This window comes from Argentina silus (assembly GCF_951799395.1).
Source record: "Argentina silus genome assembly, chromosome: 4".
Classification (NCBI taxonomy): domain Eukaryota; kingdom Metazoa; phylum Chordata; class Actinopteri; order Argentiniformes; family Argentinidae; genus Argentina; species Argentina silus.
Window position 1 is genome coordinate 21,719,420 of NC_139658.1, and position 23,133 is coordinate 21,742,552.

At 48.2% G+C, this 23,133-nt stretch overlaps 3 protein-coding genes across 3 annotated transcripts; 1 reads left to right on the top strand and 2 right to left on the bottom strand.

Annotated features, from left to right (window-relative positions):
• Positions 1-187: 187 nt before the first annotated feature.
• Positions 188-3,438, bottom strand: cfap107 (cilia and flagella associated protein 107; the record flags this gene model as incomplete). Its single annotated transcript, XM_083668537.1, has 4 exons — positions 188-468; positions 920-1,094; positions 1,666-1,776; positions 3,319-3,438. 4 exons carry the CDS (start codon positions 3,436-3,438, stop codon positions 188-190), a joined length of 687 nt encoding a protein of 228 aa, XP_083524663.1.
• Positions 3,439-3,876: 438 nt separating this feature from the next.
• aadacl4 (arylacetamide deacetylase-like 4) lies at positions 3,877-6,690 on the bottom strand. Its single transcript, XM_083667863.1, has 4 exons — positions 6,492-6,690; positions 5,343-5,568; positions 4,973-5,036; positions 3,877-4,837 (listed from the first exon to the last, which is right to left on the bottom strand). Exons 1-4 carry the CDS (start codon positions 6,666-6,668, stop codon positions 4,018-4,020), a joined length of 1,287 nt encoding a protein of 428 aa, XP_083523989.1. The 5' UTR covers positions 6,669-6,690; the 3' UTR covers positions 3,877-4,017.
• Positions 6,691-9,025: 2,335 nt separating this feature from the next.
• On the top strand, positions 9,026-18,557 carry dhrs3b (dehydrogenase/reductase (SDR family) member 3b). The gene is made up of 6 exons (XM_083668373.1): positions 9,026-9,917; positions 16,087-16,230; positions 16,384-16,503; positions 17,118-17,356; positions 17,619-17,744; positions 18,023-18,557. The coding sequence occupies exons 1-6, from the start codon at positions 9,723-9,725 to the stop codon at positions 18,105-18,107; spliced, it is 909 nt and encodes a 302-aa protein (XP_083524499.1). The 5' UTR covers positions 9,026-9,722; the 3' UTR covers positions 18,108-18,557.
• The last annotated feature ends 4,576 nt before the right edge of the window (positions 18,558-23,133 follow it).

Genomic DNA, 23,133 nt, shown 5'->3' on the forward strand with positions numbered 1-23,133 from the left:
AATGAGACTCCTGTTTAATTTTTAATTTCTTTTGATTTCCCAAATGTTCTGCTCAATTACATTTTTCATGCTTAAGACTAATAAAAAATAAAAACCTCAAACAGCACCACTTTGAGCGTGGCCCCTGAGTACCGAGCAGCGCGTGAGGGGCCCGCCGCCCGGCGCCACGGACTCCGGCGCTGTCTGCCTACGCCCGGCCCAGTGGAGGGAGGAGGCTGAGGCCCGGGGAGTTGTCCGGCACCTGTCTGAAGGGCCGCTGTTTCAGATCCAGGTCCTTGTTGTAGTGGTTGGCAGGGTGGAGGCTGCTGGAGAGCATGCGCGGCACACTGGCAAAGCGGGGTTGGCAGAACGCGCTCAGCGGGTGTCTCTGGTACGCCGACTTGTACACACTCAGCGCCGGGAGGGGCGGCCGCTGCTGATCCAAACGGATCTGTCTAGACTCCAGCAGACCAAAGTTAGTTGGAGGGTCTGGGAGACAGAGAGAGAGAGAGAGAGAGCGAAAGAGAGAAAGAGGGAGAGAGAGAGAGAGGGGGGGAGAGAGAGAGAGAGAGAGGGAGAGTAGAGGGGATGAGAGGGCTCAGCTGCTGCGGTGCACCAGCTATTAATTATTTCCATGACAGATTTGGAACAATCAAAGGGATTTTATCCTGCCTAAACTTTATTTAACCATGAAGCACTGCCTCTTTTTGGGTTCTACTTGAAATATAATTTGTGATTACAACTGTCTGCGCCACAGTCCATCAGTTCCACCATTACATAAACTAATGCTTTTAATAATTTACACCGGGCCGATTTGTACCCTTACACAATTGTAGATGGGTGCCAAGCCAGGGACTCACTGTTCCCTATAGTTTGCTCTCCACAGTGGAACGCAGCCAACTTCAACTTTCTCAACTTTCTCAACCAGTCCCAGTCTTACCCAAGGCTGGGTGGTCAGACTTCTCTGGCACCCATGCCAGCCTGTCAGGGTGCCAGGAGCGCAGGGTAGGCAGCGTGGCGCTCCGGCGGTGCCCGTATGTCTCGTCGTAGAGGCTGACCAGGTAGTGGGAGGGTGAGGTGCCGTGGTGGGAGAGGAGCAGCTTACCAGAAAGGCCCTGGAACACACAGCACACACACACGCACGCACGCACGCACACACACGCACACGCACACGCGCACGCGCACACGCACGCACGCACGCACGCACGCACACACACGCACACACGCACACGCACACGCACGCACGCACACGCACACACACACACACACACACACTGGTTGAACACATAGCACACAGCCCTCATGGTTGTATTACCACGTACGATATGAAGGCTAGACTGTTGTTCTTTAATAAATCACCCATCTTCTCAGGAGATGAGTACAAGTCTGGATTTAGTTCTGACTCATGGTTAGGTTAGGATTAATGTAACCTTGGCTCCCAGTTATTATTTTCATCTTGTTCAGAAAACGTGGGGGCAGACATTCTCTAGAGGGGTGGAGACCTGTAATGTGCTTTCCACACTTCCCAACCAGTCAATAGGCAGCTCGATTGGAGCAGCCAATCATTTCTCAAAAAATTAAACCCCTTCAGCAATGTCCATTTTAAAAATATATCTTGCTAGCAATGTTAGCTAAGTTGAATGACTAACACTGACGAACAAGGGGAGGGGCCAGTGTCAGACTGACCTCAGCTCTGCGCAGCGCCTCTCGTCTCAAGATGACGTCCGGCTGGTGGTCCCTCTGAGGCCGGAAGTCCTCCCGGTTGGTGCTGTTGGCGGTCTTACACTCCCGGGTGAACTGTCTCGGACAGGAGAGACAGACAGCAAGAGAGGGAAGGGACAGACAGCAGGAGAGGGGAGGGACAGACAGCGGGAGAGGGGAGGGACAGACAGCGGGAGAGGGGAGGGACAGACAGCGGGAGAGGGGAGGGACAGACAGCGGGAGAGGGGAGGGACAGACAGCGGGAGAGGGGAGGGGAGGTTGAGACAGACAGCGGGAGAGGGGAGGGACAGCAGGAGAGGGGAGGGGAGACAGGCAGCAGGAGAAGGGAGGGGAGAGAGACAGTAGGAGAGGGAAGGAGACACAGACAGTAGGAGAGGGAAGGAGAGACAGACCGCAGGAGAGGGGAGACAGGCAGCAGAGGAGGAAAGAGGAGACAGATGTCAGGAAGAGAGGGGAGGGAAAGAAAAATCCCATTTGAGCACAAGCCCAGCATGAGCTCAGCAAAGCTCACACTCCACCATCGACCCACCGCCACGCTGTTGTACAGTATTTCTAAAGACATCCCTCTACCCGGCTCCTGAATCAGCGTGGCCCTGCCGCACATCAATGCAATTAGTCTCTCGTCTCACACAGTGGGGGCCGGTGCTGATGTAGCTTAACTGGACCGCTTTAATCACTTTGGTATAGATTTGAGAAACTACTGAGAAACTGCAAGAACTCTTGGAGGAAAGAAAAGGAGCCTCAGAGAGATGGTCTGAAGATACTTGGCTTGAGAAAGCAGGTGGCAGCGCTGTGAGCTCATCCTCGACACTAGTTTTTTTTTCTTGCGAGAATCTCATTTGGATCCAAACACCAGGGAAGCACCAGGGTCTTTTGAAGAAAATGACTGTTGGTGATGTTTGCCAAGTGCCAGGCCTGCAGTAAATCATCATACAAGAGAGCAAGTGTACAGCAAACATGTTGTCCCCCAAGAATGACGCAGCCCCCCAGAGCCCCTGCTTGTGTGAATTGGTGACTGAAAAGTTACCGGAACGTGGAGTGCTTATTTGATTCATTATCAGTCTTGTTTAGCTTTGCCTTGATTTCACAGAAGATTATTCCCAAATTCATTAGGCTACACGCCTACTGCATTAGTCTACACTCCTACAGCTGTATTCACAGCCAGACTGAAGAGTTACCAGAACGTGTAATGCTTATTTGATTCATTATCATATCTCGCTTCTTCCAGCTTTGCCTTTATTTGAAGGCAGTTCACGGATTTCAGGTAGGCTGAAAACTTACCGGAGCTTGTAGTGCATATTTGATTCATTTTCAAGGATATGACGGTATTATTTGAAAACAGTCAATTGTCCAAAAGTTGTAGCCTGAAAAGACTTGTATTCTCCTCTTTGCACCCTATTTTTAATGACATTTTTAATGATAACAGCCTACCACTGGCTGCACCTCGAAACTCCCTAAACCCTGGACATCTCTCTGGCAAGTCACATAATTCACTAACCCAGGGAAAGGACAGAGACCGATCTGTAGTCCCCTCCCAGATGTCATCGTGGGGGACAATGAAAACAGAATTAACAATCAGATGATAGGCTATCCACAGAAACCAGTGTTAAAGCTTACCTGTAGTTTCTCCTCCACCCAGTTACCTATCAGAACTTTGTTAGCATACTTCTGCTCTATTCTCCAGCCCGGTTGGGTCCATTTATCGTAGCCATTCTCCCTACTGGCCATGTTGTACATGGTGTCACATACACATACAGATCAGGAGATAATGTTGACCTGTATATTACAGTGTTGTTACCTAGTCAAACAGAGAGCATTGTGGTGCTGCGTTCCACCTGCAGCCATTATGACACGGTCACAGGGGGGGACGAGGAAGAGTTCTGTTGCTATGGAAACAGCAAACACTCTTTGTGACTGGCAGGCAGGCAGCAGTGTAGGCAAATGGGAGACAAAGGGCCTGTATAAAAAAAACGGACTTTAGTGCTCTACTTTAAAATGCTGCTTTAGTCTTGGGGATATGACCAGCCCAATAGCTGCTTTAGTGTTCAATTGATGCTGACTATAATTTCTGCTGAACACTGGTTCGCATTCAGATAAATATATGCCTCTACAAAACTCTGCACAATGGAAATGTATGACTTGATTTAAAATGAGAATACAACATTTATTCATGGCTTTGTATTTATTCACTTTGTCTAACTGTAAAAACAAATACACTCGCAAGGAACATGAAAAAGCTCATATGGAAATGAACCTTACAATTTGAATGAATACACAGATAGACACAGAGGACTACTAAGTCCAGTTAGGATGTTCTCACAGTGTTCTGACGTAGTTGACCACACTGTCTAGCACCTGTGTAGCTGAGGGGAAGGTCAGCCAGCCCTGGTTTACGAAGTTAATGATCCCATGGAACCCGTCGGTCACATGATGCCAGGTGACGTCCAATCCCAGGTCCAGGAGCCGCTTCCGGTAAAGCATCCCATCATCCCTCAGCACGTCGTACTCGCAGGTGAGGATGAAGGTGGGTGGGGTCAGGCGGATGACGTCGTCGTCAGCCAATAAGGGAGAGACCTCGTGATCCAGACCTGCTTTGACAATGTGATACACCTCTCCACTGTACTGTGGGACCTCCTCCTCCTCCTCCCAGTAGCCCTGTGCCCAGCTATCTGGAGCGGGTTTGGCGGGGGAGAGCTTCTCTGGAGGGAGGTTGGCTGAAGAGAGCCATTTCTGGTATCTCAGCCTGAGCTCCGGAGGGACGTGGGAGCCTTCCAGCACATCCTGGCACACGGACATGTCCCCGATGAGGTACTGCAGGAAGTAGAATGCCACGCGGCCGCGAAACAATATGGGCACAGCGTGATTCTGCTGATACGAGGGCAGGTTGAAATCGGCCATCTGCAGGGCCGGGTAGATCAGGACCTGGGCACAGGGAGAGGGCAGATGTCCGTTCCTTCTCTTTGCCAGGCGTTGGCACAGCGCTGCAGCCATGTTCGCCCCGGCGCTGTCCCCCCCAACCGCCACCCTGCCAGGGTCCACACCAAACTCCGCCTCCGCCACGGACAGGAAGTGACACGTGGCCGCCTCGCAGTCGTCCAGCGGAGCCGGGTAGCGGTGCTCTGGGGCGAGGCGGTACCTAACAGGGGTCAGAGGTCAGGCAGAGATAGAGAGCATGTGTCAGATCGCTGCTGTTTTACAGGCGGTTTCACTAAGCGTAATGATCTGCCTTGGAGGCACCATTTGAGGGAAACAGTGAGAGATTTGTTGCTACCCAACGGACACCACCGTAGATCCAGCCTCCTTGGCAACGTGCCTGCAGACATCATCTGCAGAATCTGATGAGGAGAAACAGTACACTCATTTACAGTCAACACAGAGGTACATGCCCACGATACTAACACCCAAACAGACCAGCATTACATAATAGGCACTCCAGCGGAGGCTGGCGGAGGGAGAAATCGGAGGACGGGCTCATTGCGATGCGTGGAGTGGAATGAGGAATGGTATCAAACACACTCCATTCCATGCATTACAATGAGCCCGTCCTCCGACTTCTACCTCCACCAGCCTCCACTGATGCATTCCCATCCAGACATTGCTGTTGTCAGTTGTCTTCACATGCAGGCCTGTTCATGTTGTACCTATACTGCCCATGACCCATCCTCCTCCATGGAAATACACCAGGCCCCTCCGGAGTCCGTCTGTGACGGCCGTGGGCTCGTAGACTCTGACAGGAACCTCAGAGAAGGTCAGGTCCTTCACACGCAGTCCCAGAGGAACCGGCTTGATGCGGTCCAGGAAACGACCTCTGAACCAGCGGGTGAACCGCACCTGGTGACATAGACCCAGACGTTCCAGGATACGGCCCTAGAGGGGGGGGGGGGGGGGGGGGGGGGGGAGAGGGAGGGGGGGGTACAATAACTTACTGAACTACTGTAGAGGCATGTATTCACCAGAATATGTAAATCAATTAGCAATTGATTCTGTTGTACTCTATTCTATTCTATTACTGCAAATCAATACAGTATGTGGTCTGTGTCCCTTTGTGGTGGTTTCAAACTATTGTAGAGAAACTTTCTTTCGGAGAACAAGAGTATTTTATATTTTTGCAATCCAGGATCCAGCCATGGGAGGGGAGAGGGTGGAATGTGGAGGTGTCGTGTTTATAAAGGGATAAACAATCATTTGCTGTTTTCTTTTCAGCCGCAAAGTACTATTGCAGAGGCATGTATTCCTCTGAATCTGTGCGATCAACTAGCACTTACTGTAAATCAACTGTATTTTTCTGGCAGCTTAAAAGTGAGGTTAACACTAAACTTTGTGGAGAACATTCATATTTTGTGTGGAGAACATTAATATTGTTTGCAATAGATACTAGTGACTGCATAGTAGCAAACGAGGAAATGAGCCAGCCAGTTTAGAAGGTAATAAACACCAGAAGCAGTTATGAATCTACCCGAAGTGGACTTTGTGCGCACTTGCACTGCGACTGAGAAACTGCGCTTGTGTACCCTTTTTTCAAACAATGACATTCTGAGTGACTTTGACTTTCATTTGAAACCTGTTCCCTTATCTGCACGGTGTTATCAGTGGCGGAAAGGGAGAAAGGAAGGACAACCGTGTTTTAACAAGAGCAGAACTCATTTTAATATTATTCAAGTATGAGCGTGTTTTACTTGCCACCGAGGAATAAGTTAAATTAATGATTTCAACAAGAGACACGAAACATGATTTGACTTGCAGAAAACATAAAATAATAAGCAGAAACAATTCCATAGATAGATACTCACCACAATTGCAATGCCAACAAACAGGCCATGAACTATATGCAGTTTCCCTCGATTTGCAACCCCACGAGGAATCTGTGAATTCATCAGCTCAGAATACACAACACCAATTACCAGAAGGAGGAAGGCTGCGAAGAGCGCAGCAAAGCCAATTAATAGGATTGCTGTGCTGATGTCCATGGTGTTGCCAGCCAGATCTGCTGGAGCTACTGAAAGTACTTAGGAGTCAATATTTCATGCCGCTAGGTCTGGGGTTTGCTTTTCTTCACTCCTCCCAGAATGTGTGTACATTGTCTGACCTTGCTGTTTCTCAATTGCATGTTGGAGTGTGTGCCAGCCGTCAGGCGGAATGCATTTCATTGTGGTCCTCTGTGGCTCAGTCGGTAGAGCGTGGTGTTGACACCGCTAAGGTTGTGGGTTTGATTCCAGCTGGGACCATATATAAGAGAAATGTATGCACTCACTGCAATGTAAGTTGCTTTTGATAAAAGTGTCAGCTAAATGGCATATATTATATTTATGTTATTATATTTTATATATGTTCAACTGATTCTATGGACCTAAATGATGTACACTGAACAACTAAATGAAATTATGAGACAAAAATAAATAGATCATGAGGAATTCAGTCATGATACCCCTTTTAATTCACAAATTGAATTACACATAATATAACATAGACTATTGCCCTGCACGGACATAAATGAGGACAGATTTATGGCCAGCGGAGAACAATGTTAATAATAAGTGAACTGAGACAAAATCTGAAATATAACTGCAAAGAAATATAGTTTTCATTTTCAATAACTGAGCAAATTAAATGGAAAATTTAAATCATTCACACAGTTATCTTGAAATGTCATTTTTATTCAGTGATATAGCTGCGAAAATGGACAGAGGAGTATGGTGAAAGGCACCTTGGTCTGGTTGAAAAGGAGGCTTAAGTTTAGACCCATTTAAAGCGTCCTCTGGTGGGGGCATGTCGCTTGGAAATGTTTGGGAGAAATCAGGTTTATCTAATGGAAAGATGAGCCCCAGGTGTATACTAATCGATAAGTCCAATGCTCCAGTCGCAGGGAGAATGTCAGTTGTAATGACGATCATCCAAGTCTCTGATTTAACAAGGGACCAGCATACGGTCATCCCATTTCTCAACTGTGGTTGCAATTGAGCCAGGAGGCCTATTACTACTGTCTGGGAAGAATACTGAATGCTGTTGAGCTGCACAGACACCCATGTCTGAACTTCCACTGTTCACCTGTAGATGGCAGTGATGGCTTGAGTGATAGCAGACAAGGCTCTCTCAGATGCAACCTAACTCTCTATACATGTTGAGGGGACAAATGCATGGTAAATGCATGAGTATACATTTGGTTATAGTTCATATAATTCATTTCACCACAGTTCAGAATTACGTTTCAATGTAAACCAGGGGTGTATTTGATTTCAAAACAGTACTTAAACCTTGGCTTGGAGATTTGTCTAAGAAAATGACAGCATCTGGAGCTGTTTTCTCCGACTAGCCTTTACCAGTCCCAGAGAGTCTCCCAGCCTATCCTCAGAGGTTGAGCCCAGCACAAAGCAGCCATTGTGAGACTGCTCTTTAAACCCATCCCTCCATTCAGCTCTACCCAGTCTTAATTACAGCCCGGGCCAAACATCACACACAGGAATCTCGTCTGAGGCCCGTGAATCCAACAGGATTGGTTTTGGAAGGTATCCACGCAGGTTTCTCTGCCTCGCCAGCCTCCTCTAGCTGGACTGAACCTGACTGAACCCATCCTTCAAAACGCATGGCCACAGACAGAGAGATCTGACGTGTCTGGTGACAGATCACCACAGCAGGGTGGCTCTGGCTGGTGAGCTGTACAGTAGTAGGAGCAACTGTCACAACTCTCCTCTCACAGTTCAACACTTCTCATCGGGAGGGATTCATCATCGTCTCGTGAAGTAGTGTGTCACCATTAGTGCTCCTAAGTGCATCTCTTTAGTTGTATTGGCCAATAGCATGTGGCTGTTAGGAACAGACTAGTTGTATTGGGCGATAGCCAGCACCTGTTATGAACCCCATATGCAATAATAATAATATGAAGAAATCATTATCTGATTGGCAGTTCACCAGAAACATATGATGTAATTGTCCTGTAACAGGACAGCAAGCCAAAGCGACTTACATTGCTGTGAATGCATACATTTTTCAGTATATATGGTCCCAGCAGGAATCAAACCCACAACCTAAGTGTTGTTAGCTCCATGCTCTACCAACTGAGCCACAGAGGACCACACTACACTTTTTGCAAGTATTCAACAGATTGTTGCATTGCCATTTTTTTTCATAGATTAGTATAATCTAAAACCCTGGATTGAGTAACATTAGGCTACTGTATGCATAGCAACCAGTTTGGAGTGTTTTCTCAAGTGTCATCATGTATCATACTTTCACATTGGTTTGGCAATGACACAGTCCCATGTCCATGAGAAAATGCTGTCGAGAAGATAAGTTGCGTGGAAGTTTTTTTGTTTTGTTTTGTTTTACCATAATGACATGATGTCTCGAAAATGAATAGTTTTATACACAACTGACTGAGGACCTAGCCTACTGAAATGTGACTTCATTTACAACAGGCTAGGAAGCAGACAGGCGCGCCTCGGGGGTGGGGAGACATAGAGGCAACAGTCACAGCCGACACACAGTAAAGCAACATATTCCTCACCAGTCAACCTGTCAATCAGGATTAATGGTCTTACAAAACTCCCTTCAGATCCAGGTCCACCCAGCAGCACAGCGGGGACGGGTAAAGCTCCGTAGTAAAGTCGAGGCGGGGACGTTCAGGACAGGAACAACACTGAACACGGCACTTGTAGTTGGTTGCTCAGTAGCGCATGTCAGCGGAGTTTGTCGCGCTGTGTTTAGGCTACTTGAGTTCGATTGAGTCTTGAGAAACAGCGGACGAGTATAGGGTAACAAGTGAACATTGCTCTGTGAACAGACTTTTACCAAGAACATGTCAGACCTTCTCGAAATCACGGGTTTGTTTTATTTTCCGCTTTAGTTGCCTAATGACTGTTATGAAACCTTGACTTCAACCCTGCAAAATAGTATTGGTTTCAAACGGATCACTCACAAGAACCTATGAACTCTGATCTGGCAAGGACATCGCAGGAAACTAAACTTGTATCTTTCTGTTTCGCAAACGTATTATAATAATTGACTATCCAAGGACCTGCAGGGAGATGGATCTGAAGACTGTGGGCTCTATGGTGCTTTTCCCCATTCAGATTCTGTACTACATAGTCAAAGCAAGCGTGCTCTTATTGCTACCAAGCAGAAGGAGAAACCTGACCGCGGAGGTGGTGCTGGTCACGGGAGGGGGACGAGGCATCGGTCGTCACCTGGCCAAGGAGTTCGCCAAGCAAGGGGCCAAAAAGGTAAATTAAACATACAGTAGAGGCTTAACAAAACAATGCTCGAATGCATTAGTGTCGAGTTAGCTTATAATATGCATGTACGTACCTGTAGCTGTCATTGTGACCCACACATATTGTCCTCTTTGATTAACCTAAATGCAGTAAGGAATTGGGGAATATACCTGTATGCCTGTGCCCATGGAGTTTCCATTACATGTTGTAATTGCATGATTATAACAAGCCTATGATATAACTCTTTGCATAGCATAGGCTATGATAATGAGAGGTCCACAATATTTTTCTACAACTTATTCGCACCACATAATGTATTCTCTGTCTAGCCTCATTGCACTTCCCATCATAACTCTTTTTTGTGTAATTAATTTGGAGAGAGTCCTTCTCCCTCCCCCCCGCCAAGCAGCTATTATGCTCCATTCATGGGTCATCATGGCAGGTACATTGTTAGGGCCAAAGCCATAGGTTTGACCTCTGGTTCTTCAAACCTATTGTTGCCGCTGCTATATGAATGCAGAGGTCATGACCTTCAAGTAGTTTGGCCAATGAGATCGCAGGACAGTGCTCTCAATTTTGGTTCAAGTTGCACAACAGAGGGGGTCAACCAGAGGGCAAGGTCCCTCTCTGACCGCTTGACCGCTGATGTAACCCTTACCCTAACCCTAACACAGCCAGAGGGCAAGGTCTCTCTCTCTGACCGCTCGACCGCTGATGTCATAGAGCAACACATGGCCTGAATTCTGATCAGGAAAGAGAAGAGATGACTGAACACAACAGGTGAACTCGGCAACATTATTCACATTTTGTGCATAAAAAGTGTATTTGTTGTTTATTGCCAGCAGGACTGACTTTGATCTGTTTTATCTTGTTTTACTTTTAGAACACATTGAAACATGCAATAAGTTACTCACATAATAACCCTCTTAAAATAGGGTTTCTGGCCATGTTAAAGGGGATTCAAACAACAACAAAGTGGTCTTTTTTTGGTCAAAAAAAGAAATATAACCACTCTCAGATTCATAGACGGAGCCGTGGATTCAAGGACTTACCATCCATGAAATCAAAATTATAGTTTAAACCATGTTTTGAAGCTAAACAGTGTTTGTTTACAATTACATTGTTTACAAACGATGGAGTAGAAGAAGCTTATATGTTGGCTTCTGATGGGGTAAGACAGTTGATCTATGCTTACGGGGCATGTGTAAGTTATATTGTCCAGGAATCAGTGGCTGTATATCATTCATTTAAATGTCAAAAAATGGATGCACCAATCCCAGATTGCCCCTTTAAAGCTAGGCTCTATCAGAGTTGTGATGCTGCCAGCACCACTGTGGTGACACAACAGACTCCACATATCATAAAACACAGATTAAGATTGGGTTTCAAGCAAGCCAGCGTGACATAAAACTACTACAGTATGCTTGAAATGAACCCCTCAAAGGATCCTGGCATATTTCAGCTGCCTCACCCATCCGAAACATGCACCCAGAGTTCTCCTAAATAGCCTGTCTTCAACCTTAGCATTAGGACCATGCTCATATCAACTGAGCCACTAAGCAACACATGCCAATAAGTAGGCTATTACTCACTGCCCTGTCTATCTACTGCTGGGCCATTTTCCATGAATGCCACCTGGAAGCAGCTTGAATTCAGCCTCATTGGTAGATATTAAAACACTCAAAAGTAGATATGTCAACCTTCAAGCCCCATTTTGGTAAAATCTAAATCCTGCTGGCTCCCTCATCAACCTGTCAATGACCACCTTCTCCTCAGGGAACAGGCGGGAGGTAACCAGTGGGGGTTTTTAAAAGCCTTGCTTTGCAGCTGCACAACAAAGGAAGTCACCATGCTTTTCAGCACCCCATTGTTGGGTATTATCAAGGTGTGAAGGCTTTGAAAACAATACCTGCGGCACTGTGCCTGACAATTACGCCCTGCCTAAAAAGATGCTAAGAAGAAATAGGACTTTCATCATGAATAGGTCTAACCTTTCCGAGCCACAGTTTAGCCCAGTTTGAGGCCCATTGTGATTAGCAGCTGGTGTTTCCTGTAGTCTCTCTTGCCTGTCTCTCTTGAGACTCACAGGGGGAGTGAGGAGAGGAGGAGGAGAGAGAGGGAGGGAGGGAGGAGAGGAGCAGAGAGGGAGGGAGGGAGGAGAGGAGCAGAGAGGGAGGGAGGAGAAGAGGAAAGACTGACAGAGGGAGGGAGGAGAGGACTAGAGACTGAGAGGGAGGGAGGAGAGGAGCAGACTGAGAGAGGGAGGGAGGGAGGGAGGAGAGGAGCAGAGACAAACAGAGAGAGAGGGAGGGAGGGAGGAGAGGAGCAGAGACAAACAGAGAGAGAGAGAGGGAGGGAGGAGAGACTGAGCGAGGGAGGGAGGGAGGAGAAGGGGAGTGACTGAGAGAGAGGGAGTGAGGCCAGGTCTTGAGTGTCATTCCAGAGTGGAGCACTAAAACAATAAACCACAGCAACTGTTTACCAAACAGCATCCCAAGTTCACAGAATCCGGAGGAGGGATTTGAGTGCAGCCGCAGTGATTAGTTCAGAACCTGAGGTAACAGTGTTCGCATACGCTCACAAGGCTCCCGACTGTAGGCAGTTTAAACATGTCACAGGCAGTCTAAACAGTAAATCCATTGGTTACTGTAAGAATAAACAGCATGTGCAACTCAATTGTTGCCACTCTGCGGAGCATGACATCTTAAACATGTGGAAGGAGGAACTCCGCTACAGACATCATGTTGATTGGGGAGGGGAAGGGGGGGGGGGGGGGGGGTCTGTGTGTCTGTGTGTGTGTGTGTGTGTGTGTGTGTGTGTGTGTGTGTGTGTGTGTGTGCTGGGAGGCGGGAAGCACACTGCTCCCAGCTGGGTATTGCCCTGCGACTGACCCTGCTGTCTCCGTACTAATTAGACAGCGGCAGGCGACTGCCTCCTGAACTCCTCCTGCCCCCTCCTGATGCCCCCTCCTGATGCCCCCTCCTGGTGCCCCCTCCTCCTGCCCCCTCCTGATGCCCCCTCCTGGTGCCCCCTCCTGGTGTCCCCTCCTGATGCCCCCTCCAGGTTCCCTCCTGGTGCCCCCTCCTGGTGTCCCCTCCTGATGCCCCCTCCTGGTGTCCCCTCCTCCTGCCCCCTCCAGGTTCCCTCCTGATGCCCCCTCCTGGTGTCCCCTCCTGATGCCCCCTCCAGGTTCCCTCCTGATGCCCCCTCCAGGTTCCCTCCTGATGCCCCCTCCTGGTGTCCCCTCCTGATGCCCCCTCCAGGTTCCCTCCTGATGCCCCCTCCTGGTGTCCCCTCCTGATGCCCCCTCCTGGTTCCCTCCTGATGCCCCCTCCTGGTGTCCCCTCCTGATGCCCCCTCCTGGTTCCCTCCTGGTGTCCCCTCCTGATGCCCCCTCCAGGTTCCCTCCTGATGCCCCCTCCTGGTGTCCCCTCCTGATGCCCCCTCCTGGTTCCCTCCTGATGCCCCCTACTGCCCCCTGCTGGTGCCCCCTCCTGCTCCCTCCTGGTACCTCCTGGTGCACCCTCCTGGTTCCCTCCTGGTGCCTCCTCCTACCCCTTATTGCCCCCTGCTGGTTCCCCCTCCTGCTCCCTCCTGGTGCCTCCTGGTGCCCCCTACTGCCCCCTCCTGGTGCCTCCCGGTGCCCCCTCTTGCTCCCTCCTGGTGCCTCCTGGTTCCCCCTCCTGATTCCCCCTCCTGCCTCCTCCTGGTTACCCCTCCTGATTCCCCCTCATGTCCCCTACTGCCCCCTTCTCTGCTATCCCATACAAAGGGTCAATGCCCACCCTTACATTCAAACTAGTGAGATATCACTGGTTTCTGATGGGGCCATGAGTGAAGCCCACATTACCTTACCTAGTCAACAGCACTGCAGTCCACACTCATTGCACCCTGACAAGCACTTGTGGGCAATGAAGCCCCATTATTCTCTGAAGACATTAATTTGAAACAATATGCAAATGTCTAATCTCGTCAGGTGTGCTCTCGAAAAAGTAATTACTGGTCTTTCAGTGACACTTGAGGGTCTGTTGTGAGGGTCTTTTTAAACCAGTTGTTTCACCTTTCCTCTTATGCATTCTTGCTGATAGCAGCCAGCCATTGTTTGTCCTAAAGCGCCAGTGTTTTCAGACCGGCTGATAAAGAATGAAATAACAAGCTTACAGGAAAGCACAGTTTGATGAGGAACTTCAGGTTTGTTTGTTAGGGATGAAATCCTATTAAAAGCTTTCAGTCATTTATCTAAGATCTGTCCACTGTGGCTGATTACTTAAATTGCAAATGAAGCAAACTAAAAAAAAAAGAGCAATCGAAAGAAAGTCAAAAGAAAGGCTCAGCTCAGTGGAAAACCAAACATTGTAAGTCTTCGATCTGATAAAAAAAAAAAAAAATACTGCTTATCTTACAGATTATGATCCGGTCCCATGTCCCCTGAAATAAAGTAAGGCCTCAAAGCAAACATTTCTCTCCCCTCAATGCTCCCATTATGCAAGTAAACACCATTCCATAATGACTAGCCTCACCAAGAACATAAGTGGGATAAGAATACCTCGTCTGAGATGGTAGGTCAGATAGCAACAGATACAGTGTTCTCGGCAGGGCAGATAGTGGCAGAAGCTCTGGAAAACTATGCATTACATGTTATCTGCTGTTGTTGAGATATGCCATCCTCCTAATTCCTGCCAAACCCAGTGGTGAACCTTGCTGGCCCTGTACCATACAGTACATACTGTACCTACTCCCTTTATTTAGACATGAGGTCCGGTCAGTACAGCCTCCTCTCTCTACACAGGGGTCAATAGAGCCTCTCTCTACCTCAGGGGAGGCTGGTGGAGGTAGGAATCGGAGGACAGGCTCATTCTAATGCATGGAATGGAATGAGGAATTGTGTGTTTGATACCGTTCCTCATTCCATTCCATGCGTTGCGCTGGGCCCGTCCTCCGATTTCTACCTCCACCAGCCTCTCCTGCTCTACCTGTATTCAACCTATCATCGTTACTGAATCAGGTGTGAGATGTGGAGCTTGCTAATGAACATGCTAATTGTCTTTATTGTTGAGACACTCAGAAGCATCTGCTTGCTTATCTTGAAACCAACAGTGTGTCAAACCAACTATGTTCAAGTCTTAACTTGATGCTCAAACCTATCATTGATGCTAGCAATATGTAGCTCTTTAAAAAAAAGAAGAAGAAAAAGGTAATTTATAGGTAGATAAGAGAACATTTAGACATAGCAGTAAATGTTTTGGTTAAATTATAATCCACCACTCTGATACAGAAGGAGGGAAAGACATAGACAATTACACACACACACACACACACACACAAACACGCACACACACACAAACACACGCACATACGCACACACACATACAGGATCACTTTCCAGAGGACTTTCTGCTCAAATATTAACCTTGGTCACGGGCGACCAGCCAAGCCCTACACTGGCCCCCTCAGCAGTTCACACACACGCACGGTTCCAGCCTCCCAGACCAGAGATGACTGGGCTCATCTGCCCAACAGGCCGTGTAATCTCTTTGAGAATGTGTGTTTGGGAGATGAGGAGGGCTAACCCCCTGATTTCATTACCTTTCCCTGACCCCAAAGACTGACAGATCTAATTGCCCAATCACTACCCCTCCTCCTCCTCCTCCTCCTCCTCCTCCTCCACACACACACACACACACACACACACACACACACACACACACACACAGACACACACACACACACACACACACACACACACACACACACACACACACTCCCCCCTGTTCCCTTCTTCAATGACTGGGCTTCATTTAGAGTGCAGGCAGATAAAGAGGCAGTTCATTCACACAAGCACCCAACCCCCACCCCTTTAATCTCTCTCTAAAACTCTACCAACCCCCCACCCCTTTAATCTTGCCCTAAAACTATTTGTTGTGACTAAAAATGGCCTCCATGTTCTCAATTCTACGAAAGGATGTTTTCACCTACACCCTGTCTTCAGCAGGAAAGTTATCTGTACCGAGAGTTGTTGAAAGGAAAAACACGCCATGCAGTTGGGCTGCTTGCTTGTCTTGCGGTGGATTTCAGATCGTTATGATCATCGTATGTTTACGTAACTTTAACACTGGTCCCGCCATTTCTAACACTTGCCATTGGCTAACATGAACCTTTACCACGTTGTCTTGGTCAGGTGATCCTGTGGGGCCGCACAGAGAAGTGTCTGAAGGAGACCAGCGAGGAGATCTCCCTCTCAGGAACAGAGTGCCACTACTTCCTGTGTGACGTGGCCAATCGGGAGGAGGTTTACAAGCAGGCCAAGGTGGTTAGGGAGAAGGTATGCCATTTTCATCCAACATGAATAACTCAACACATTTGTGTTTACATTTTTGAGCTAGTGTTCACAGAGCAAAGTTTCTCCAACTGTCCACCGCCCACCCTATTCTCCCATAGCTGCCATGGCATTGACTGTGTTATGGTTCTCTGGCAGGTGGGGGACGTCACCATCCTCGTGAACAACGCAGCGGTGGTCCACGGTAAAAGTCTGATGGACAGCGATGACGATGCGCTATTGAAATCTCAGCACGTCAACACAATGGGACAGTTCTGGGTAAGTGCACAGGATTGAGGAAGAGAAGCTCATCAGACATGTTTTCGGGGGGATTTTCCTGACAGTGGATCAGGTTCATCATTCTCAAACAGTGCTTTTAGTGGCCTCTGCCCCTGCATGTTGACGGTAGTGCCGGGAGGCTGCCCGTGGGGACATCCCAGCTTCGTTTACAGGAGAGCGAGGGTATTTCCAAATTGCTCTCCTCTCCTAGGAATATCAGAAGGCCTCTGAAAGCTATGGCTTTTTTTTTTTTTTTCTATTTTGAATGGAGATCAAACGGCCATGTTGTATGCAGACAGAAATGCAATTATCAGCTAAAAGAAATGGGAACATAATCTGTGGCTCTGCTCTGGCCTGCTTCCTCTCTCTCTCTCTCTCTCTCACACAATCTCTCTTTCTCTCTCTCTCTCACTCTCTTTCTCTATATGTCTCTATCTCTCTCTCATACTCTCTCTCTCTCTGACTTTTATTTGTGTATTTGTATGTGTGTGTGTGTGTGTGTGTGTGTGTGTGTTAGGCGTGTGTGTGAATGTGTGTGTGTGTGTGTCTGTGTTTCTGTGTCTCTATTCCATGTATTTAACTCCACATCCCCCCCCCCCCCCCCCCTCCCCCAGACTACCAAGGCCTTCCTGCCCCGGATGCTGGAGCTCCAGCACGGTCATGTGGTGTGCATCAACTCCATCCTGGCTCAGTCACCCATCCCTGGGACCATAGACTACTGCACATCCAAGGCCTCGTCTCTGGCCTTCATGGAGAGCCTGACCCTGGGCCTGCTGGACTGCCCTGGGGTGGGCTGCACCACCATTCTCCCCTTCCACACCAACACAGAGATGTTCCAGGGGATGAGAGTCAGGTGAGGACGCACTCCAACGCTGAACACAAACAGTTGTTCACTCCTTAGTCTTAAAACTAACTTCCAACATCCGACACTGTTACCATTTGTAGAATTAGAATCATTCAGTCGATTCTAATTCTATGGCCCCATTCATTTGTGCATGTAGCTAAACAGCTAGCATATATGTAACCTCTCTATGCATGTAGCTAAATATATCTATATATAGAGTATGTAAATAGCTAGAGTATTATGTAACGTGTGTATGTATGCGGTCCTGCAGGTTTCCTCAGCTCTTCCCTCCCCTGAAGCCAGAGACGGTTGCCGAGAGGACTGTGGACGCAGTCAGAACAAACACAGCCTACGTCTACCTGCCTTGGACCATGCATGCTCTCGTCCTCCTCAAAAGGTACAGTGTCATACACAAAAACAGTATGCTCTCATATAGTCTCATACAGTTTACTCTTTATCCCTTAAGGGTACACCAGGGGAGGCTGGTGGAGGTAGAAATCGGAGGACGGGCTCATTGTAATGCATGGAATGGAATGGCATCAAATCCCATCCATGCATTACAATGAGCCCGTCTCCCAAGATTTCAACCCCCACCGGCCTCCTCTGGAGTACACACATGTTTTTGTACTCATATGTGACATCATATCTCTCTGTTTTCCCCCCACGACACTCCAGCTTCATGCCACATGCTGCACTAGAAGAGATCCACAAGTTCTCTGGAAGCTACACCTGCATGAACACGTTTAAGGGTCGGACATGAACTCTGAAACCGGGCCGGAACTTCAATCAATTCATGCCAGAACCACCTCAATAACCCTGGGGGATGTGCAAGGGAAGTACTCATGGGGCTGCAGCCGTCAGGACATTGGGCATCAGAGGAAGCCTCTTGAAAGTACAGTACTGTGTGCGGCAGAAGGTCTGGAGAACTTGAGTGTGGCAGGCGGTGTTGATCCTGCGGGTACTGTAGACTTGATTCGCCAGCGGCTGGACTTATTCTGGTCTCGTTGTTGATCTCCTGGCGTGTAGTTTGGAGGACTTCCTGCCTGTTTCTCACATTGAGCAGGAGGAGAAGCCGAGCTCAGTCAGCCTGGATCAACAGTGACGGGGGAGTTTTTACACGTCTGTTTTGTTGTTTTTATGCTCCTTTTTTGTGCTATTCTACCCTTCATGTGTCTTTGAATGCAATCACATTAATAAAATAAAAAATGGTGTTTAAGAGAAGCGAAGTGTCTCGTTCTGCGTGTTGAGGAGGGTGCTAGTAGCTTCTAGAGTGATTAGTGGAAGTGATTAGATGTTAGTAGAAGTGGCTCTCTTGTTGTGTGACTATGTGGTAAATCGAGCATGTGGTAGAGACGGCAGTGTTTCAATGCCAACCTGAGATCGCTGCCGTGGCGGGCCATGTTGTCAAAACATTAAACATACGCTCGGGGGTGAATGTGTGCTGGGGCTAGACTGCTCCCTCTCTGTTACAAGGTCGGGGGTGAGGTGGGGTTGTGTCAGCAGAACCAAACTGGGCCCATAGAAATAGAATGACAAGAACAGATAGGCCCATTCAAATCAGCATTCCATGGTGGGTCTGCCGGCGACCATCTTTTTATCTAGGTTTTACTTCACAGCTTTATGAACAAACAACTCAACTCCATTGACATTGGAATGCTCAGTCAAACAATGCTTGGTTGCTATGGTGCAGCTGTTGAATTTGTCCCTTCTCTCTGTGTTCTACACATGCAATAACAATGATTACCATGGCAATTATCCGGCCATCCCTTGGTGTACTAACCAAATTGCCACGGTCTGAGAGACCATGTCTTTTCTACTCATTCTATTTCCATGGCTGGGCTTGGCCTGACCAAGACAGCCAGCCGCAGACTGGTCCTCTCCATAAACCCTGTCACAGTCACTTACAATGCCACCAGCTGCCGGGCAGACAGGGAGTCAATGACAGACCAGTATGACCCAAGGACTCGAACTAATGTTGTTGTCTAAACTTCCCTTTGTCATCTCAACATGTTTTTGTCTCCTCGAACCTCATCTCTATCCTTCCCTTACCATATGCACTAAGTATGACAGAAATGCTTATTGGAAAAAAAAAAAGTAAGGCAGGCCCATTACATGTTATATACTCTGTAGGGGAAATGTGTTGCTAAATGAAAGATTGCATGCGTTTTTTTTAGTTTTGTTTTTTTAGTTTTTTTTTACAAGGACACAAAGTACTGCTTTAGGGGACATTTGTCTAGTCTTGTTGTTTCTCTTTAGATTAAAACTATCACACTTTGCTCAGAGCAATGTTCAGACAGCAGGGAGTGAAGCTGTTCTGCTCAGGCACTACAGCACAGTAGGCCAAGCTGTGACACCAGGGGAGGCTGGTGGACGTAGAAATCGGAGGACGGGCTCATTGTAATGCATGGAATGGAATAAGGAATGGTATCAATCACGGAATGAGGAATGGTATCGTACACGTGTTTGATACCATTCCTTATTCCATTCCATGCATTACAATGAGCCCGTCCTCCAATTTCTACCTCCACCAGCCTCTACCATTCTCCTCTGTGTGACATGCTAGAAGACTCTGCCCCATGAAACCATTAGATTATCATATCTTACTGAATCATCTTAAACATGCAAGGCCTTGCAAAATGTTTCTCTCTCACAATCAAACATAGCCAGTCTGGTGTCAGGGGAGTAACTGTCCAACTTTTCATCTTCCAGTGACTGACTCTTCAGAGAGGAATACATTCACAACACATTCATAATTCCTAATAAACAGATTAATGTAACAATCACAAAATGCTTGAATCCAGATGCACTGAGCTGTGAGATGGAGAGAGGGAGAGAGAGGGAGAGAGGGAGAGAGAGAGAGAGAGAGAGAGAGAGAGAGAGAGAGATACCCGTGATTGAGAGCACAAGTCAAAGCAAGCACACACGGCCACAGGCCAGCCAATCAGAGAGGATTGTAAAAAAAAAAAAAAAAAAAGGGGGAAAGTGTCTGCCCTTTGGCTGCCAGTCAAGACCCATAAACATTAATTTGAATCCCAGCGAACCATAAATGCCCTCCTGTGCACTCACGATAGGGCCGCACATTGTGATCAGTAGATGGCCCGCGACGCGCAGGGGAGAGAGAGGGGGAGAAGAAGGGAGAGAGGGAGAGAGGCAGAGAGGCAGAGAGGCAGAGAGGATATGCTCTGCTGCGATAGAGAACCCGAGCCTCTCTTTAAGGGCCTGTTTCTCATTCTCTGAGTGGGGCTGTTGCGAAAACAGAAGAAGAGAGGAAGAGGGGGGGGGGGGGGTTGGGGGGGGGGGGGGGGGGGAGAGTGGGTGAGAGAGAGAGAGTGGGAGAGAGAGAGAGAGGGTGGGAGAGGGAGTGGGAGAAAGAGAGAAAGAGAGTGGGGGGGAGTGGGAGAGAGGGGGGGAGAGAGAGTGGGAGAGAGAGAGAGAGAGAGAGGGAGCAAGAGAGAGAGAGAGAGAGAGAGAGGAGGAGAGAGGGAGGGAGGGGGAGAGGGGGAGAGAGAGGGAGTGAGAGAGAAGAGGCATGTTGAGACTGAACTAGGTTCCAGGACCCATGTAGTGCATGTATGCTGGAAGAGGAGGGCTAAAGCGCTGTGAGTCTCGCGGGGCAGGTTCAGGCCAGGGTTCAGGCCAGGGTTCAGGCCAGGGTTCAGGCCAGGGTTCAGGCCAGGGTTAGCCAAATAGGGAATAAATCACGGGGGGAGGCAGAGGGGGGGCTTGAGCTTGGACAGCCCACCCCCGCTCTGAGCACTCAGCTCTGGGGTGATGGACCAAGCACAGGTGGAAGTAGAGGGGTTTGGGGAAGGAGTAGAGGGCTTTGGGGTAGGAGTATAGGGGTTTGGGGTAGTAGAGGGGTTTGGGGTAGTAGAGGACAGAGAGTATAATCTGTCACAATGTCATGTTAACCCTGTCCATAGGAACTGTGAAAGACCACTCAGCTTAGACAATATCCGACGACAAAGTCACATAACTAAAATGTTGGCCATGACACAGTTACTGACCTGACTCTGCAGAGCTTCTGGTACGCGATTTAATAGCAAAGGATCAGACAGGGCTTCATTGGCAAGGGATCACCTAGAGTTTAGGAGGAATTATGTACAGCATACATCCATTGCCTTCCCAGCCATAATTCTTCACAATGGATACGACAGCTGTTCACCCGAATCACATGGAGTCCTTCGTCCCCCACCTTGACTACCTCATCAGCAGGCTTTAGCCTTGTCACGGTCAGTTACTGTCAGGACTCTGCTACACGTGTTCTGTACTTCGAACCGTTCAGAGCTTAAAACCCTCAGAGTGTATTTTTTTTCCATATATGTTCTCAAACATTTTGGATCCCGACCACAGGGCTTGGAAAGTCTGCCTCCTCCAATGATCCATTAAATATGCAGTACAGTCGACCCTGAGATCTGGAGTCTGTACCGTCTGTCCATTGAGCGGCTTGCGCGCCGATGCTGAACTAATGTACTGTAAAACCTCTGGCCTGCAGCACGATGCTGTCCTTCCTTCTCAGTTTGTTATAATCCCAAGGATCCTCTGACTCCGACTTTCCTGGCTAATGGCTTCTCACAGCTCCTCTCAGCCTTAGAGGGCCCTGCAGACCAGTGGAGGCTGGTGGAGGTAGACATCGGAGGACGGGCTCGTTGTAATGCACGGAACGGAATCAGGAATGGTATCAAACACGTGTGGAGGCAGAAATCTGGTTTCTCTGGTGCTTCTCGGCCTCCAGTGGAGTGGAATGCATGATCAGAGGTTTGCTGGTAGAGCCAGTTTGATGAATGCTCAGTGGAGGCTGGTGGAGGTAGAAATCGGAGGACGGGCGCATTGTAATGCCTGGAACGGAATGAGGAATGGTATCAAAGGCACAAGTTTGATGCCGTTCCTGATTTCGTTCCATGCAGTACAATGAGCCTGTCCTCAGATTTGTATCTCCACCAGCCTCCACTGCTCTGCAGTATAAACACCATGGAGCCTTGGGCTAACCAACTCCTGATAAGCGCAATTAAAGTTGGAGGACTGGGGAAGGCTCTGAGGGTGGGAATGAACCTGAAATTAAAACCTCCGTTGCTGCACATACGGTCCCCATTCAGCTTCACACTCACACACACATTGTATTTCAGCCTCACACTCACACACACATTCACACTCACACACACATTGTACACAGATGATACATATTACAGTACATGTGTGATTTCTGTTGATAGCTGTTACATCACAATGTTGACACTGTGTTCCAGCAGAATGTCCAATGAAAACGCATCAAGACAATGGTTCCAAAGGAGGAGCAAGGACCAAGAGCCCATTGTAACTATACTGTAACTGTAACTGTAACTGTGTTGTATCGTTGGTGTTGGCCTTCCTGCTACCTACTTAGATGCTATGTTTTATGTATGTTCATCCATCACAGGGCAGGGTGTGTGATAAACAGGCCCAGTACTAACCCCCAGCAAGGGACCAAGCTCTGTGCCTCAGTTCACCTGTCAAACAGGAAGACTTATTAGGCAGCAGAGGTCAGGGGTCAAAGGACCGGTGAGCTCAGAGGGTGTCTAAGGCCAGTAAATGCCTAGAGTAATGCTATGGCCAAACACAAACAAAAAACACACACACACATGCACACAGACACACACACACGCACACACACACACGCACACACACATGCACAAACACACACACACACACACACACACACACACACACACACACACACACACAAACACATAGACACACACACACGATATGCTGTATACGCAATGCATTACTGGCTACCAGGCAAAGGC

What these genes read in the sequence shown, in the direction of transcription:
- dhrs3b (XM_083668373.1), top strand. Translation starts at nt 9,723, where the DNA reads ATGGATCTGAAGACTGTGGGCTCTATGGTGCTTTTCCCCATTCAGATT. An exon ending in CCAAGCAAGGGGCCAAAAAG is followed by an intron (nt 9,918 to 16,086) that starts GTAAATTAAACA and finishes TGTCTTGGTCAG; the next exon opens with GTGATCCTGTGGGGCCGCAC. An exon ending in TTCCAGGGGATGAGAGTCAG is followed by an intron (nt 17,357 to 17,618) that starts GTGAGGACGCAC and finishes GCGGTCCTGCAG; the next exon opens with GTTTCCTCAGCTCTTCCCTC.
- aadacl4 (XM_083667863.1), bottom strand. Translation starts at nt 6,668, where the DNA reads ATGGACATCAGCACAGCAATCCTATTAATTGGCTTTGCTGCGCTCTTC. An exon ending in TTGTTGGCATTGCAATTGTG is followed by an intron (nt 5,569 to 6,491) that starts GTGAGTATCTAT and finishes CCCCCCCTCTAG; the next exon opens with GGCCGTATCCTGGAACGTCT. An exon ending in TCTACGGTGGTGTCCGTTGG is followed by an intron (nt 4,838 to 4,972) that starts GTAGCAACAAAT and finishes GACCCCTGTTAG; the next exon opens with GTACCGCCTCGCCCCAGAGC.